Below are 17,160 nucleotides of genomic sequence, written 5' to 3'. Positions count from 1 at the left end.
CGGTGCCACTCACTTCACACTGGACTGGAATTTAGTTGGGATTTGTGCTTTTTGGCAATGCTGCTGCTGCTGCTTGAAAAAGAAAACTGTAAATCTATTAATGAGCAGCAGCAGCGGCAGCCTTGTTGTTGCTTTTTGTTTTAGTTTGTAATTTTACGCTCTTTCGCTCTCGCAGGCATAAACGAGCCCCGTGGAGCAGACGTCGGGCAACTGCTTTTTGGGAGGGTGGGTGGCAAGCCTGTCAGGGTTGTATTCAAGCTTTTACATGCAGGACTTAAAACGGAAAATATCATTCAATAAGATATATTGTTCACTATCTCAACTTTCACATACAAATTGAGCGCTTAAAACTAAATGTGCAACAAGCTGCACTCTTCACGTATAGAGCCTGATTGTGCAGTCGGCGCCTGTGGAGAAGACCCAAGGCTGCACCGGATGCCAGCTAACATCCAGGACGCCGAACTCGTCGCGTTTCTCGTGCGTCTGCAGCTTCTTGAGCGGCACAATCAAGGGATTTTGCAACAGATCACTAGAGAGGAGGACAGACAGATAAGTATGGGATGCATTATGGAGTATCCACTTGATACTCACTTGTAGACCATGCCATGGGAGACAATGACCGCCTGGTCATCGCTGCCCGATGCGAAGAGAGGATAGCGCAAATGGAAGGCCACGCTGCGCACGGCATTGCGATGCAAACGCATTGTCTGATATGGTTTCGTGGACAGATCCAGATCGAACCAAAGCATCTTCTTGTCATAGGTGGAGACCAGCAGATTGTCGCCCTTGGGATGTATGGACATGCCCGATATCCACTTGGAGTTGGTTAGCAGCTTCTTGATCAGCTCCTGCTTGACCAGATCGTAGATGCGTATATTGTGTTGGGTCTGCAAAGAGCGCACATGGATTATGTTGAACAGAAAGAGGAGGAGGAGGAGAAGGAGGTGGAGGACCTACCGCCACGAAGAAGCACGGTTTGACTGGATGGAAGAGCACGCACTGGATAAGGCCCTTGCTCTTGGAGAAGGGTATTTGCGAGCGTCGCTTGGAGAGCTGGTGTATGAGCGCCGAACGATTGGCGCCCTCGGGCATGACGGTGGCCAGATAATCGCCGCGACCATGCCAGGTGACCTGGCGTATAGGCTTAAAGTGTGTGATGACCACACGCACGCCCTTCTCCTGCTCCTCGGGCTCCGCATTGGACCACTGAACGGCCGTCTTGATGCGCTCGTTATCAATGACATCCAGGCTGGGCGATTCGGCGAGCAGATCATCCGTTTTCTTGATCAGCAGCTTGTCGCCCACCTTGGGATTGATGAGCAGCAAGCGACTGCCGGTGGCCACCGCAATAATAGATAGCTTGGCATTGGGACACCACGCCACGCAGCGTACCACGTCGTTTGTCTCGATGGTGCGGATGCAACGACCCGTGGCAATTTCCCAAACTGCAAAAAAGTGTGTAAATATAGAATAGGATCTATCCACAGATAAATATGGAAAACTTACTCTTGACCGTCTTGTCATCGGAGCCGGAGGCCATGTACTCGCCCTTGGGCTCCACGCTGACGGAACGCACCAGATCTGTGTGGCCGCGATAGACGAGACTCTCGACCGTGGGGAACGGCTGCAGATCGCGTGGCGAAGGCAGCTTGGGTATCAGATACTCGGCATCAATGTTCAGCTTGACGCGCTTGGCACGCGGACACAAGTACAGATCGAGGCAGCGCAGGAAGCGCTCCCGCAGATAGCGGGAATAGGCGGGCACCTCGCGCAGAGATTTGAATTTCTGTGGCATGAAGTGCAGCTTGCGCTTGTGCGGCTCATCCTTTTGCTTGAGCCACTCCTTGGTCTCCTTCTCGTCGAACAGATACTCGGGCGGTGGATTATAGGATTCGGCATGGCCGGGCAGATCACGCTTGGGCGCCGAGACGGGATCGTGTATGCGACGCATACTCTCCCGGCCGGTGTCCGTTTCCCATAGCATATAGAACTTTGGACCGCGCTTCTTTTGCTTTTCGCGCTCCACCTCCTCGGTGGTCTTCATCCAGCCCATTTTGAGGGCATGCACCATGCGCGATACCTTCTTCTTTTCCGACACCGACGGCAGGAAAGAACGCTTGTGATCGGGCACATTCTTGATGGGCATTTTCTCCACCTCCGATGTGAACCACTCGATCCATGGCGCGTACTCATCGTGCTCGGCATTGGGTATGCGTCCCGAGTTGACACGCTTAATCAGAGCTATATCCTCGTCGGTCAGCAACACTTCCTGGCCGGTCTGCGGATCCTTGACGGTGCGCCAGAAATTCGGATCCTCGATCTTGCGCAAAAAGTCATCGATTTGATCGCCCTTTGGCGGCTTAACAATTTTCTTGGCATCCCAGTCGTAGCCAATGTGCTTGTACTCGTCGTACCAGTGCATGGGTATGTTGCCCACTGTATTGCGTATATCCTCCTCATCAGAAGTGTCCGAGTCCTCATACTCGGGCTTTGAAGGATCACGCGGAATTATCTGAATGATGGGCTCCACTTTTGTCTGGCCAGCCGCTGTCTTACTGCTGCTGGGCTTCTCCTCTTTGGCATCATCGTTATCCTCGCTAGCTTCATCGGAGTCCTCATCTTCCTCGTCGTCGTCGTCTTCATCTTCCTCTGCATCGTCCTCTGCCTCGTTGTTCGCTTTTCTGCCCAAATAGTTGCCTTCTTCGTCGCTCTCAAACTCCAGATCTTCGCTGCTGTCCGATTGATATTCCTGATCTATGCCCTCATCATCAGTGGTATCCTCACCAGGATCTTTTACAGCTTGCAGCAGGTCCTGGCCAAAACACAAACATTAGAGTCCAAACATATATCAAACCTTATTTTAATGCTTACTTCATCCTCTTCATTGTCAGACGGCTCAGAAGCTGAAGATTGTTCATTTGTGGGCTCAGGTTCCTTCACTTTACGTTTTATTGCCTGTTTTTTAGTCATTTTAATGGAAAACAAAACGAATCAGCGCGGCGCACGTGTTGCGGCCCCAGTTTCGATGTCAAACAATTTATCGATAAATGCATTTGTTTACACTTTGTGTGAATGTTATATTTTCTCAATTTTGCGTTGCATGCTCATTTTTGCGCACCATTGCACAGCATTTTTATGTTGCTTATTCAAAATGAGCAAGGTGATTTCAAATTAAAATTAATTAGTAGCGTGCACAGTAAAAACAAAAAAGCAAATATATAAAAACTCAACACGCATTTGGTAAGACCACATATTTGTGTAAAGTCGTATAAGCGCAGGCTTACCGTACATTGCAATTAGCATCGGAAATGTTATTTGTGAGAGCAGGACAACAACATTGTGACCGTTTGCCGGGCTGCCATATCGCCGGAAACGCGTCATGTGAATAAATATTGAATAAGTACCTAAATAACGACAGAAACGTACAAGACTACACAACTCTGATGAGAATAAAAACTTAATAGAGCTTGCCACAAAAAAAAAATGTAAAAAGAGTGCTAAACTAGCACAGATCCTCTATATACATATTTAATAAACGGCGACAAGCTATTGCATCATCTAAAAAAGTCTACTTTCAGCCGCGAGTTCCATCGATTTGGAGCAATTATACACATTTAAAAGCGAAAAGAAAAAATGACTGCCCCGCGACGTCTGCGCAAGGAGCTCGTAGATTTGCAGGAAAGTAGTTTAAAATCGTTTCGTGACATCAAGGCCGACGATGATAATCTGCTGCGCTGGACGGGCCTAATTGTGCCCGACAATCCGCCCTATAACAAGGGCGCCTTTCGCATCGAAATCAATTTCCCGGCAGAGTATCCTTTCAAGCCGCCAAAGATTAGTTTCAAAACAAAAATCTATCATCCAAACATCGATGAGAAGGGCCAAGTATGCCTGCCCATAATTAGCACCGAGAACTGGAAGCCAGCCACCCGCACCGACCAGGTGGTCCAGGCACTGATAGCGCTAATTAACGATCCCGAGCCCGAGCATCCGCTGCGCGCCGAACTGGCCGAGGAATTCCTGAAGGACAAAAAGAAATTTGTGAAGAATGCCGAGGATTATACCAGGAAACACAGCGAAAAGCGTCCGGCCGATTAGTCCCATGGAGGCGAGGCGCCGGCGCCAAGCAACAGCAAACGCAGGCGATTAAACAAACCAAACTGAAACCAGGATGAGACACGGATTGAAGCCCCAATACAAACACACACACACACACACACACACACACACAGCCCCACACATGCATACGAAATTAACACAAATTTTGTTTAGAAGGAAAGATGGAAACTGCTCCACGGAGTCCCAGTTTATGCGAGTCTTGTCAAATTTGTATAAACTCGAGAAATATTTGTAGTAGAAATTAATTTGCATTAATTGTTTTTAAATACAAAGAAAAAGAAGAAAACAAAAGTTGAAATACAATATGTAAACAAAAATCTCATCTGTTAGAAACTTAAAAAAAAAAACGTATACATAATTAACACACGACGGCCGCAGTCTCTTTGATGCCAGGCACGGCATGTGCCTGATCCCGGCTCAAGCGCCTGGGGAACGCATCCTCACCCAGCATGCGCCGAAAGCAGGCCACCAGCACGCTGTTGTTGTACTGGATGAGCGCGTTGCTGAACTGATTCTTCTGCAGCTGCTGCAACGGCAACACGCTGTGCAGTGCATCCTGCGCCTCGTCCACATCGCTGCTCAGCACCTGCTGCAGTTGCTGCAGCTGCTCCAGTGCTTCTGCACTGGCCTCCAGCAGCGGCCCAGTCAGCGTTATGGTCTGCAGTGTGCCGCTGTTATCGAATTGGGTGTGCTCGAAGATGTGCTCGGCCAGCAGCAGGAGCACAGACGCCGCATAGTGGGTGAGAAACAGAAACTTGTGGAAGACTATTTTCGCCGGGCGTTGTGCCAGCAATGACTCAATTAGCATGACAAAGAAATGTCGTTGAACCTTATGAAATGTTGACTCATCATCGTCGCTGGCGGGTGCGTAATCTAACGTCTGCATATTGCTGTTGTTGCCATCGAAGAACAAGCACTTGGGCGCAGTTTGCCAGAGCGGATCAAGCTCGAAGGTGTCCAGAAGGCGCAAACGCAGCAGCAGCACCGGCTCCGATGCAAAGAGACTGCTCTGCAGTGCTCTCACCGGCGCGCCGCGGCACAGCTGCAGCTTGAGAGGCGCTCCGTGCGCCTTGACATGGCTGTAGCTGTTCGTGCCGCTGGGACACTTCTCCAGCTGATTGAACTCGCGTCGCAGGCAGTATATTTGTTTGAGCAGATCGCCCTGCTTGAGGTGCTCACGCTCCGTATAGGAGCCACCATAGACGGGCACCGAAAAGCCCAGCGCCTTGTTGATGTCCTGCTGCCTGACAATGCACAGTTCGTCGGCCAGCGGGCGCACCTTGTAGCGATTGTAGTACATGGAGGAGACGACGCCGCGCAGCTGATGCAAATGACGCAGATAGTAGCGATCCTTGGACTCGTACGCATAGATGCTGCTCTCGATTGCCTCCTCCTGCAGCTTCAGAAAGAGTCGGCAGCCGATATTGTGCTGCAGCAAAAAGTCGTTTGGTATTTGCGCCTTGCCAAACAGAGGCATGACCATGGCATCGTTGGGCTGTGCGAGCTTAGCTCGCATGGCCTTCAGCAGACGCGGCAGATCGGCTGCATCCTTTTGGTAGTTCAGGCAAATCACATAGACCTCCGAATTGCCGCGCTTCGATGTGGCCGGCTTGTAGATATGCACCCGCTGGAATACACAGTTCAGCATATACATGACCGAAACGCTGCATGCCTCGAACAGCGTAAACATTTTGATCACAAAATTGCCGCCCGTGCTCAGTATGCTGAGTGCACTTAGGATCTCAGCGAACAATAGATGCGCGACGATCTCCTCCTGGCAATCGGGCTGTGCCGAGCAATCGATTGAGCCATCTGCCGTGATTAATTGCACGCCCGCTGGGAAATCCTTGGCGCAACGTTCCGTCATGTGCTCTATGTTGGCCACATTAAGCAGATTGCCCGTGAAGTCCTTGTGGAAGAGCCAATTGTCCAGCGTGTGGAATATGAAGCGGTCGTCGGTTATCATCTCATTCAGTGCATTGCCCTCATAGTAGGGATTCAGGGTAGTGGAACGCCAGCGCCATTTGATCTGCAAGGAACTAGATAACATCTTTCTTCAAATACTATCTGTGCTCTAGATACCTCATCCTGTTTGTAGACCGAGTGCAGATAATGGTTCAGAGCGGCAACAAAGGCGCCCGGCGCCTCGCATAGGTGTAGACTATTCAGTTCCGGCTGGGTGACCAGTGGAAAACGATGCATGCACTCGAAGATCTTGCACCAAGCCACCTGTAGATCAAATAATAAGTTAATCAACATTTTATTTAAGTCTAAGACTCACGGTCACAAATTCGGCTTTTGTTTCGTTTTTGAGTCGCCAGGAGATCTCGCCCGACGGATCGCGGCGATTTGTGTGTGTGCTCCACTCCTGCACTCCATAATTGTTCAGTTTGCTCTTGATGCGATTCAACTGTTCCTTGAGCTCCTGCAGCGACTCGTACTGGTAGAATTCGCTGAAGAGCGGCTCTTGCTGTGGCAGCAACCAGGCGCTGGTCTTTGGCTTTTGATATTGGAACTTCTTTTCAAAGAGCTGTTCCACTTCCTCTCTTATGCTTAGCTTGGGACGCATATTTATTTAGGTTTCTTCAATTTAAGCAAGCAAAACTAATTCAACATGTTTTTTTTTTTCGCATAAACAGCGGTTTTAACAGCGCGTATAGCAGTAACATTTCAAGAGCTGTTATTAACAGCGCGTAAGAATAACAAAGTTATTTGTGGGTTAATATCATTAAGCAAATTAAGATATTTGCAATGATGCAATGGTGTAAGTTTATAAAGGCGTTTATATCTTATTTCTGCCGAGAGCTTTTTAAAACAGAAATTTTTGACAGGATGTTTCAATTTGAATTTAACAGTTTTCTAACAGCTATAAAACTATCGAAAGCTATCGGCACTATCGATACAGAAAGCGCATCTGCAACAGTGTTGTAAGCTAGCTGTAGTTTACCGAGCTGCGCAGATTATGGCTTACGTCTCCAATTCAAAACTCTGCCAGCGAGATTCTGTCTTCTTTGTTTTAGCTGTATAGTGGGTAAAGGTGATTGATTGTAATTATAAATATTTCAGTTCTTGGTGAGTAAAGACGCACAAGTTAGATAGCAGCTCATACTTTATTGCTTGAAATATCGTTTCGCTTAATATCGATATATCAACTAGAGTTAACAGAGCATAGTTATCGATAGCTTATATCAACCGCGAATTTGTTCGCATTTAAATTCAAATTATTCCAAAACTTTCAATTTGTATGCACTTTCGCTAGGCTATAAATGTAAGGGTTCCATCTCATAAAGCTTTATCGAAATGATTTGTGGTCTTTTATTTTACGAAAATATCTTTGTTTGCAAACTTTGAATGATTTATCCTGGAAGTTAGACTTTAAGTGCATAAGCAATATAATTAGTATAAGCTTATTGGGAATTTCTTTCTATTCGCTTTTCAAGATATTTGATAAATGAAGAACAAATGATGTCTTGTGATGTTCTGTTTTATATATTTTTGAAAGTACAAAAGAGTTTCTGGTTATTTCGAGTTTAAAACTTTTATCGAAATTGCTTTCCCAATTCATTTCCGGCTGAGTTAATGGGAATTTCTTGAGTTTTTTTTATAGGTGTTGCAATAGAAAAGAAAATAGCTTCCGTGCTGGTGGCAGCACATAAAAACATTTCTAAAACTGTGCCCAAAATATTAAATTGATAATTAAAGTAAATTTCCTTGACTCAGTTAGGCTAACCATAAAAAATAATGGAAATAAGTTGGGGCACAAAAAAAAAAGAGATATTATGAAACAATCATACGTAAAAGTATTTATGGGCAAATCGATGCATCGGCCTGTGCATATAAATCTGTGCATTAACTCACAATTTAAGTCAGCAACGGAAATAGAAAATATTGGACATAAAAAAAAAAACACACAGAAAAATAACGGTACTTTGGTAAGGGTAAGCCCAAATCTGAAAAGAAAAGGTTTTTGCTTTGGAAGCCAACCTAAAACGAGCAATACGAAAAACCTCTTTGAATCATTGCGATGATGTCTCGAACATTGGAATTCAAATTGTTGTCGTTTTTTTTTTTTTTCATATACTTTTTATATTTAACTTTTGGCTATATGGTCACTAAATCGGCGCGTGAGCTGCCGACTTTATAGCGAAACGTGCGTTGTGTCTATATGAATAATAATATTCAAATTCAAGAGCTGCATTTATTAAGTGAAACTCTCTCGGGAGGATTCTATAGTATATAGGAATGCGTATATAATGCAGACGAGACGCTCTTTTATGCATATATATGTGTATATATGTGCACATGTGTGTACATGTGTGTAAGTCGGGGCGCGACACGTGACTGTTTTATATAATTGGACATAAATACATATATGCAATGTGCTGCGATGGCTTCAACGATTCCAACTTCGAGAAGAAGCGATTGTCGAGGTAAGACTATCTGCTGGCTATTGGAGCCCAGCTCTATCTAAGCGCAGGTGTTTTGCGGCTTCTGCGGAAGTAACGCCTTCTGGCTAATGTGCAGGCGTGGCTTTAGGCCCTCTTTGGCAAATGCATTCAATTGGCTTTTGGCACCGTGGCGGCAAATTCCAATAAGACGGCGACTCGCTGACGCTGAGTCGGGTCGGACGTGTACGTGGACACGGCTTTTGTTGGCAACTCAATTTTATTTTAATTTCATATTTCTTTTCTCAAAAGGGAGTTCATTAATATGCCGGGCAGGCGCCATTGCGCTAAAAAAAAAAAAAAACAACAACAACGCTCAGCGTCAGCGTCAGCTACCTGCCACTGGCAGTCTGTACAGTAAACACACACACACACACGTACACGAACGTACGGGTAATCATGCTAGTGTGAGTGCACCCCCACTTTGGATAGGCATGCGACTCTGTGCGTGTGCGTGTGTGTGTGTGTGTATGTGTGTGCTGGCAACGGGTATCAATCCCCGTTTTAGACAACATTTGATTGTATTTGTTGCTTTAACTCTTTGAGCTGCACATCGCCGCACGCACACACACACACACACGCACACGCACGTAAATTGAAACTTCTTCAATTGTCGCTTTTGGGCTTCTAAACGTCGCCGTCGTCGTCGCCGTCGCCGTCGTTGTCGCCGCTATTTGCTCACTTTTAGTCCGGCCGAGGTGTGGTGCTAAGCTCGACTCAGGGCTTTAAAATCAGTTGCCAATTAGTCTTCATCGTTGACGGATTACAATTGCCGCTGCCTCAGCAACACACAAATTAAAAATGAAATAGAAAAACTTGTTAAGTGCTTGACGACAAAAAAAAAAAAGAAAAAAGAACAGAAATAAGAAAACAAGAAATTCATTGATAAAAAATAAGTTTCGTTCATGCGAAATTACAATAATAAATTTGGTAGCAATATTTTTGTCGTTTTGTTGTTGTTTTTCTTTTGGTTCAACTATGTTTATCCCTCGGCTCGCATCTGTTGTTCAATTGGCAAGATGTCGGCATAGCTGACGTTTGAAAGCGCATTTTTATAGCGCTATGCTGCATCTAGTCAGTTATTCAATGGAACAATCAACAAAACGGTGTTTCAATACTTCAATTTTTTGGAGATTTCGCTACTCGGAACATCTCAAGGGGATCGTCTGATGTTGCTCGTTTTTATTGTATTTAACTTTTCGTTAATTTTCATAATTTAGCTTTTATTGCAGCAAGGACAGAAGGCGTATTATAGACAGGATTATGGACCCACAGAAGGATAATAGAAAGACAATCAAGGAGAACTTTGAATAAAAGCTTTTTGACGCTGGAAATGTTTGCCTTACGAAATTTCTATTAAAACAAAACGTTTTTAAGGATTGCTACTTTTGAATGTCTTGAAGCTTAAAGTCCTTGAAAAGAAACCGTTATCTTAATCTCTTTTCTGAATTTAACATATTATTTATAACTTTAACAGGCTAAGTTAAAGATTGCTCAGCCTCTCTTGTTTATCCTTGCATAATATCAAATATAATATTTGGTGTATCTTTTTCTTTACAAATTAATGCAAAATAAATGTAAATACAATATCTAAATACAAATATAAAAAGAGTTTTTTGATTGCTACTAAAGTAAAACGAGGGCCGTGTGAAATGAATGTCACACATTTGTTGCATAATAAAACTAGTTTCATTTTGACATTTACAGCCAAAACATCGCTTGGCTAATTCGTCTTAGCTGCATAATAAGTAAAATACAATTGTTAAACGCAAACACTTTAGATGTAAACAGAAGAAAAAAAGTCCACAGACCAACAGACGCTAAGCTTATAAGCACACATCAAAACAGATTGGCAGCACCATTTTTAAACTTGCGCCCATTTGGCAGCGGCATTTTGCAACACTGCATTGCAATCGATACAGTGGTGATTTCTCGATAAGCTTTTATCGCTGAAAAAAAGTAAACAATTAGGTGAAGCAGATTAAGTAAAGCTGGATAATCTACATAAAGCATATATTTTAAGTAATGGACAGCCAGGTAAGTGTGTGTAAGCCACCAATGATATCTTTAGGAACAGCACCTATAACTGTCAAAGTGTTGTCGTCTATGAATACTTCACACAAATTAGTTGCGCCACACCGTTATCTGAAAGTGGCTTTGTGATAAATCTGCCTAAATACACACATAGTATGTACACATTAACAATAGACATTAAGGGCAGCGGGTCCCGCCAATGACGTAATTAACACGGCTGAGTGAACATTAGCTACAGTTATCAGGGCAATCGTAGTCAGTTTTTGGCGGATTCTTAGAGGGGCGTTTGCTGTATTTTTGCAGGCACCGATTGATGATCTATTATTGGACATTGTGGACAATGCTTGGCGCATGGAAGTGCTGCCGTTCGATCAAATATTAGTACCAATCGAAAAGCTGCCCGATCCCGAAGCCGACGGCGGTGATTCACACCTCACCCTAAGCGAACAGGTGAGCAATGCGCAACTTGATAAGATTTATGTTAAGTTCCTAAAATTTCATTTGCAGGAACAAAAGTGGACTGACTTGGCGCTCGGCTCTCTGGCACCGGACGCCGCTTTAATCGATCAACTTAATATAACAGCTATCTAACCAAGGACGAGCAGCCTACGTGTTAGCACGTCCCCAACGCTTCTTATACCACAAGTACTATTAATCACACCACAACATGAGTAGCAGCAGCAGCAGCAGCTGCAGCAACAGCAACAACAACAATAACAATGCCATACATCAACACCTGCATTCACCCAGTAAACTAACCGAATTCGCGCGCAATTTTGAGGATAAGCCGGAGTCGCTATTCGGACGCGTCGTCACAAAAATACAAAATGTCTATAATCAAAGCTACAATACGGTCAACGATATATCCAGCGGCGGCAGCAGCAGCAGCAGCAGCGTCCAGGTGGGCAAGTCCAAGTTCTATGGGGCAGGCGGCGCCGACATGGACGGCGACGCAAGCACACGCAATAGCCCAACATCCAGCTTGAACACAATTCGGCCGCAGCCACCAACAACGCTCAAGCTGCGCAAGAGCAGCGAAACGGCCAGCGGCGGCAGCAGCAGCACAACAACCGTCGAGGAAACGTGCGAGGCCAACGAGCGTGTCGATGAGCTGCCAGGTGAAGCGAATCAGGGCCGCACCGTGTCCAATGTGCTCAAGCACATCAGCAGCATTGTTGCCTCAAAGAATAATAATGTAAGTGTGATGGCAGTCGATCTGTTGCAGCTTGTTTGCTGACGTTTCTTTGCAGGATTTGCGCAACTATAAGGAGACGGAACTGCAGCGTCTGTGGATGCCCGATTCGAAGGCCAAGGAGTGCTATGATTGTGCACAAAAGTTCTCCACATTTCGTCGCAAGCATCACTGCCGTCTCTGTGGTCAGATATTCTGCTCCAAGTGCTGCAATCAGGTTGTGCCCGGCAGCATAATACGCTGTGAGGGCGATTTGAAGGTGTGCAATTACTGTTCCAAAATTGTGCTTACCTCACTTAAATCCTCCAGCACAAATATCGGCGGAGATTTGCAGGCACTGCAGCAGCATCTGAGCAGCAAGCTCGAGGTGCAGAACAGTGCGCCCAGCACACTCTCCGCCCAGAAGCAACGCGTTCAGGTGTCCCGCAAGACATCGCTGGGCTATCAGGAGGAGCGCTTCAGTTCGCAGCCGAACTACACGGTGCTCTCCATGAACGATCGCAAGTACATACTGCAGCAGTCGAATTCGCTGATAACCCTGCACGAGGAAATGCAGCGCGAGCTGCCCGTTCAAAACTGCGGCCAGCTGCTCATCGAGTTTCTCAATACGAACAACAAGTCGGCTAATGAGGTTCAGGCGGTGGCCATACTGAATGCCATGCTGGCGGCCGGCTTCCTTGAGCCCATCGTGCCAGATGCCGAGCAGACGGAATTCGATGCCACGCTGCATTACAGATTTGCGGATCTGTCGCGTACGGGTGCGGCCAGAGCGGAGGCGCCAGACAAGAGCATTGATCCAATAAGTCCACAGTTTGATACCAGCACAGAGCCGCAGCCGCCCAAGTCTATGGATTTGTCCCTAAGCTTTCAGTCTGCCAAGGAGCTGGAGCTGGAAAATGACATGAGCTTTACGACCACTTCGACCAAGCTGCTGGAGTCCTACTGTGATCATGAGGAGCAGCTGCTGGCACAGCTGTTGCGCGCCCATCAACTGGACGCCGAGTGGGGCAAGGTGTTGCAGACGCTCTGCTCGACGGCAGCGAATCATTTCAAGCCCGAGTACTGCACCAACGATCTCATGGACATACGCAACTATGTCAACTTTAAGAAGGTGCCGGGCGGCAGGCGCAAGGACTCGAAAATTGTTCATGGCGTGGCATTCTCCAAGAATGTCGCACACAAGGACATGGCCACGCATGTCGAATTTCCGCACATCCTGCTGTTGCAGTGCCCCATTGTCTATGAGCGCATCGAGGGCAAGTTTGTTACCATCGAGACGGTGCTGCTGCAGGAGAAGGAATATTTGCGCAACGTCTGCGCCCGCATCATGAACTTCGAGCCCAACGTAGTGCTGGTGCACAAGAATGTAGCCGGCATTGCCCAGGATCTTCTGCGCTCCTACGGCGTCACTCTGGTGCTCGACGTCAAGCTCTCCGTTATGGAGCGACTCGCGCGCACGCTCCAGTGCGACATTGTGAGCTCCATTGAATCGAACATAACCATGCCGAAGCTGGGCCGCTGCAATGACTTCTACATTCGCAACTATTCGGGCGGCAAGACCCTGATGTTCTTCGAGAAGCTGAAGAATCCTCGTGGCTACACCTGTCTGTTGCGCGGCGGCAACAATGCGGAACTGACCCGCGTCAAGAAGGTGGCCTCGGCGCTGCTCTTTGCGCGATATAACTGGCGGCTGGAGATGTCCTTTCTGCTGGACGAGTTCGCCCAGCCGCTCAGTCCCAAGCCATCCATATTCGACTCCAAGGAGTCCAGTCCCAATGCAGAGAATGCTGCCGAGGAACACCTGGAGGCCGCTGAGCCGCAGCTGCGCTCATCCGCAAAACGGCCGCTGACCGAACGCAAATCGGAGGAGAAGTTTACGGCCGCCATCACTGAGAACGTGGCCGACTTTACGGATCCGTTGCGCTCCTCGCAAACTGAAACCATGTCCAGCTCGGCGGCCAATCTCAACGTGCAGGCCCTGGCCGTAGAGAATCGCTACGATAATCGCTTTCGCAATGCGCTCAGCTCCACGCTGTTGTCGGTCAGCCCGTTTCTAACGTTTCCGCTGCCCTATCTGGAGACGGAGCAGGGTCGCAATTGCAAGCTGCGCAAACTCTTTCCCGCCGAGCTCTACTTTTCCAAGCTGTGGTCCAAGACGCCAACTGCTCTGGAGCGCCCCGAAAGCCTAGACGCGGATCCATTTAAATCCAACACGGAGCCGGGCAACAAGGAGAACGAGCAGCAGCTACTGCCGGCACACGATTTCGTCAAAATGAAGATTACATCGCCTGCCAACAGCCGGGATATACAAACGCTCCTGGCCGAGTTTCGGTCATTTGGTGGTCGCTTTCCCAAAGGAAAGGCGTCAAGTAAGTGTTTAATATTTGACATGCTCTTACAATCTATTAAATCTCCTTCTAATTTAGTGCTCAAGCAGAAGAAGAAGAAGATTGGCGAGATCATACAGCGTCCGCAAAAGGTCACCGATGAGCAGCTATACAAGGATGCACTCGATCCACAAAATCATCAGCGTTTGCCGGTACTTTTCTGCAGCTTCCACTTCAACCCGAAGGGCGTGTCCTCCTTCTGCAAGCTGCCCATGCTGTTGGACATGAAGTTCTATGGCCAGCACGACATCATGCTGGAGCAGTTCCTGCAGCGCTATTGCTGCCTCTTCAACTCGATGTGCCCGTCATGCAATCTGCCCATGCTGGGCCATGTGCGTCGCTACGTTCACTCGCTGGGCTGTGTGCATGTTTATCTCACCGAGGATTCAACGCGTTCCGATCCCAAGCGCATCTACTTCACATCCTGGTGCAGCATTTGCAATGCCACGACGCCACCGGTGCCGCTCTCGGATGCCGCCAAACGTCTCTCGCTGGCCAAGTATCTGGAAATGCGCTTCCACGGCCACGCCTACAAGCGCCGTCCGCCCACAGAGGCTGGCGGCGCAGCTGCTGAGCATAGCAATCCCTGCGAGCACTCGCTGCACCGAGATTATGTGCATCATTTTAGCTTTCGTGGCGTTGGCGCCAAGTTCCAGTACACGCCCGTCGAGGTGTGGGAAACGGATTTGCCCTCGTTGACGTTACAAATGGAGTTGCCCAAGCCATTCATTGGCGTGCAAGTGCAGGAGGAGATTAAGAGCTTCTCGATACGCGGTCATGAGGTGTATACGCGGATACACGAGCGAATCGCCGATCTGGCCACCGAGGAGGAGAACTCCCCGTTGGTATCCACACTGAAGGCTAACCTCACCAAGGATCAATTCATATTCAAGCAAAAGGTGGAAATTGTGCACACCCTGCTGACGGAACGTCTGGTCAACTCCTACGATATAGCCGACGCGCTCGTCATGGCCAAGCGCGTGCTGGCCGAGAGCATTGAGCTGTGGGGTCCACGTCTGCATGAAATCGAGCAACTGGCCCAGAAGCATGCCAAGCAGTCGCATCATATCGATGCCGGCACCATATGCACCGAGGAGCTGCGACCCGAACAGCTAGATGCCGCCAGCCAGGAGCTGGCGAAGAGCAAAGGCAACAATCTGCAGCAGGATGGCACACCAATAGAATGTCCCGGTGAAGACAACCCGGAGACGGAAAAGAAGCTGACCGTGGACCAGATGCTCGCCTCCACAGTCAACGTCAATGCGGACAAGAAGTCCATCAAGTCGCGATTGCTCACGCTGCGTCAGCCTGCGAATAACCAAGCCAATCCGCTGCAGTCGCCCTTCGCGCCACAGGATCATCTGACGCTGCCCATGGGCGCCATACCCGTGCTGGTCCGCGAAAACGATCTCAGCTCAGTTATTGCCTATGCCTTGACCTCGGCCGAGTATCAGCGCTCCATTGCAGCTCTGAATGCTGGCGAAGCTGCCGGCGGCGATGCCAACTCCAGTCCGGTGCCGAAGCACAAACAGCTGGATACCGATGCGGAGGAGACGGCTGCCAGTGGCGAGTCCGAGGAGCGCAGCAAAGCTAAAACCCAGCCACAGCCGCCCAGCGCACATGTCCTGCTCTCCTTTGGCAACAGCACCCAATTTCAGTGCCAGATTTACTTTGCGCGCGAATTCGATGCGATGCGCGCGAAATGCTTGAGTCCGCCCAAGCTGGACCGGACGCTGTATCGCCGGCTGGAGAAAAGCAAAATGCGCGAGGAGCTGAGAATCTCACAGAATCGCAACGGCTCCGAAATGGAGCTGGTGCGTAAGCCCAGCGATGTGGCCGGCAGCGCACAGCACGTTGAGCAGCCGGATGCCGAGGAAGAGTCGCGCATTGCGCTCGCCCGCAGCCTCTCCAGCAGCGTGCAGTGGGAGGCGCGCGGTGGTAAATCCGGCTCACAATTCTGCAAGACGCTGGGTAAGCTCCGATGGCTCCACTTCACAAATATATAAACATATCTGAGATCTATATCATAATTGCAGACGATCGTTTCGTGCTCAAGGAAATGGGCAAAAAGGAGATGCTATTATTTGAGAACTTTGCGCCCGAGTACTTCGAGTACATTGCCAAGTGCCAGCAGCAGCAGCAGCATCCCACGCTGCTGGCCAAAATTTTTGGCGTCTTCAAAGTCAGCATTAAAAAGAAGGAGTAAGTGCGCGACAATAGTTGAATATTCATATACTTATCCCTTGGCCTGCCCGCTAGCAGCTCGTGTGTGGAGAAGTCCTTGCTGGTCATGGAGAATCTGTTCTACGGCTGCGACATATCCGACAAGTTTGACCTGAAGGGCTCGGAGCGCAATCGCCGTGTGGATCCCAGCAATACGAACGGCGAAATTGTGCTGCTCGACGAGAATCTAGTGAATAGTAAGTACCACGTAATCGAGACATGGCTACAGTTGCTCACATCCAACCGAATTGCCTTGCAGTGTCCTGGTCGAAGCCGCTTTATGTACTCTCCCACAGCAAAGCTGTGCTGCGCGATGCCATACAAAGGGATGCCTCGTTTCTGGAGCGCAATAAGATAATGGACTACTCTCTGCTGGTGGGATTGGACAGTAAGCACAATGTGCTCGTGCTGGGCATAATCGGTGCGTGTGTGTGTGTGTCTCCACAGATGCGTCAGTTTATTTAGCCGCCTGTTCTTTTGCAGATTATATACGCACTTATACGCTGGACAAAATGCTGGAGTCGATGATCAAGCAGTCGGGTCTGCTGGGCGGCATGGGCAAGTCGCCCACCATTGTGGCGCCGCAGCCCTACAAGCAGCGCTTCGTCGAGGCGATGGATCGTTATTTCTATACGGTGCCCGATCGCTGGGAGGGCCTCTCTAAGATCTGACGCAACCAAATATACCCAACACTTAGTTAAGCTGTTTAACGTCTAGTTAACGTATAGTTTTGATAAAGCAACTAAAACGCAAACGCTGC

The 17,160-nt window shown here is 48.2% G+C and overlaps 5 protein-coding genes across 6 annotated transcripts; 3 read left to right on the top strand and 2 right to left on the bottom strand.

Moving 5' to 3' along the window:
• Positions 1–287: 287 nt before the first annotated feature.
• On the bottom strand, positions 288–3,006 carry LOC115760561 (ribosome biogenesis protein BOP1 homolog). The gene is made up of 5 exons (XM_030701966.1): positions 2,872–3,006; positions 1,507–2,812; positions 958–1,445; positions 592–887; positions 288–529 (listed from the first exon to the last, which is right to left on the bottom strand). The coding sequence occupies exons 1-5, from the start codon at positions 2,968–2,970 to the stop codon at positions 376–378; spliced, it is 2,343 nt and encodes a 780-aa protein (XP_030557826.1). The 5' UTR covers positions 2,971–3,006; the 3' UTR covers positions 288–375.
• A 407-nt stretch (positions 3,007–3,413) lies between these two features.
• LOC115760563 (ubiquitin-conjugating enzyme E2 L3) lies at positions 3,414–4,397 on the top strand. The gene has a single exon (XM_030701969.1). The coding sequence runs from the start codon at positions 3,634–3,636 to the stop codon at positions 4,096–4,098; it is 465 nt and encodes a 154-aa protein (XP_030557829.1). The 5' UTR covers positions 3,414–3,633; the 3' UTR covers positions 4,099–4,397.
• A 26-nt stretch (positions 4,398–4,423) lies between these two features.
• On the bottom strand, positions 4,424–6,767 carry LOC115760562 (cap-specific mRNA (nucleoside-2'-O-)-methyltransferase 2). Its single transcript, XM_030701967.1, has 3 exons — positions 6,401–6,767; positions 6,202–6,348; positions 4,424–6,148 (listed from the first exon to the last, which is right to left on the bottom strand). The coding sequence occupies exons 1-3, from the start codon at positions 6,686–6,688 to the stop codon at positions 4,478–4,480; spliced, it is 2,106 nt and encodes a 701-aa protein (XP_030557827.1). The 5' UTR covers positions 6,689–6,767; the 3' UTR covers positions 4,424–4,477.
• Positions 6,768–10,512: 3,745 nt separating this feature from the next.
• LOC115761137 (anaphase-promoting complex subunit 13) lies at positions 10,513–11,213 on the top strand. The gene is made up of 3 exons (XM_030702797.1): positions 10,513–10,601; positions 10,902–11,048; positions 11,106–11,213. The coding sequence occupies exons 1-3, from the start codon at positions 10,590–10,592 to the stop codon at positions 11,187–11,189; spliced, it is 243 nt and encodes an 80-aa protein (XP_030558657.1). The 5' UTR covers positions 10,513–10,589; the 3' UTR covers positions 11,190–11,213.
• LOC115761135 (putative 1-phosphatidylinositol 3-phosphate 5-kinase) lies at positions 11,191–17,154 on the top strand. Of its 2 annotated transcripts, none has more exons than XM_030702794.1 (7): positions 11,191–11,793; positions 11,849–14,159; positions 14,217–16,148; positions 16,214–16,379; positions 16,437–16,597; positions 16,660–16,821; positions 16,884–17,154. In XM_030702794.1, the coding sequence occupies exons 1-7, from the start codon at positions 11,266–11,268 to the stop codon at positions 17,069–17,071; spliced, it is 5,448 nt and encodes a 1,815-aa protein (XP_030558654.1). In that variant the 5' UTR covers positions 11,191–11,265; the 3' UTR covers positions 17,072–17,154. The 2 variants fall into 2 exon arrangements, with proteins under 2 accessions (XP_030558654.1, XP_030558655.1); XM_030702795.1 differs by having other exon boundaries at positions 11,192–11,793; positions 16,440–16,597.
• Positions 17,155–17,160: the final 6 nt, after the last annotated feature.

This window comes from Drosophila novamexicana, unplaced genomic scaffold (genome assembly GCF_003285875.2).
Source record: "Drosophila novamexicana strain 15010-1031.04,08,12 unplaced genomic scaffold, DnovRS2.1 tig00000462-arrow-pilon, whole genome shotgun sequence".
In the NCBI taxonomy this organism is placed as follows: Eukaryota; Metazoa; Arthropoda; class Insecta; order Diptera; family Drosophilidae; genus Drosophila; species Drosophila novamexicana.
The sequence above is the reverse complement of the archived record's forward strand: the minus strand, read 5'-3'. Positions and strand labels throughout refer to the sequence as shown.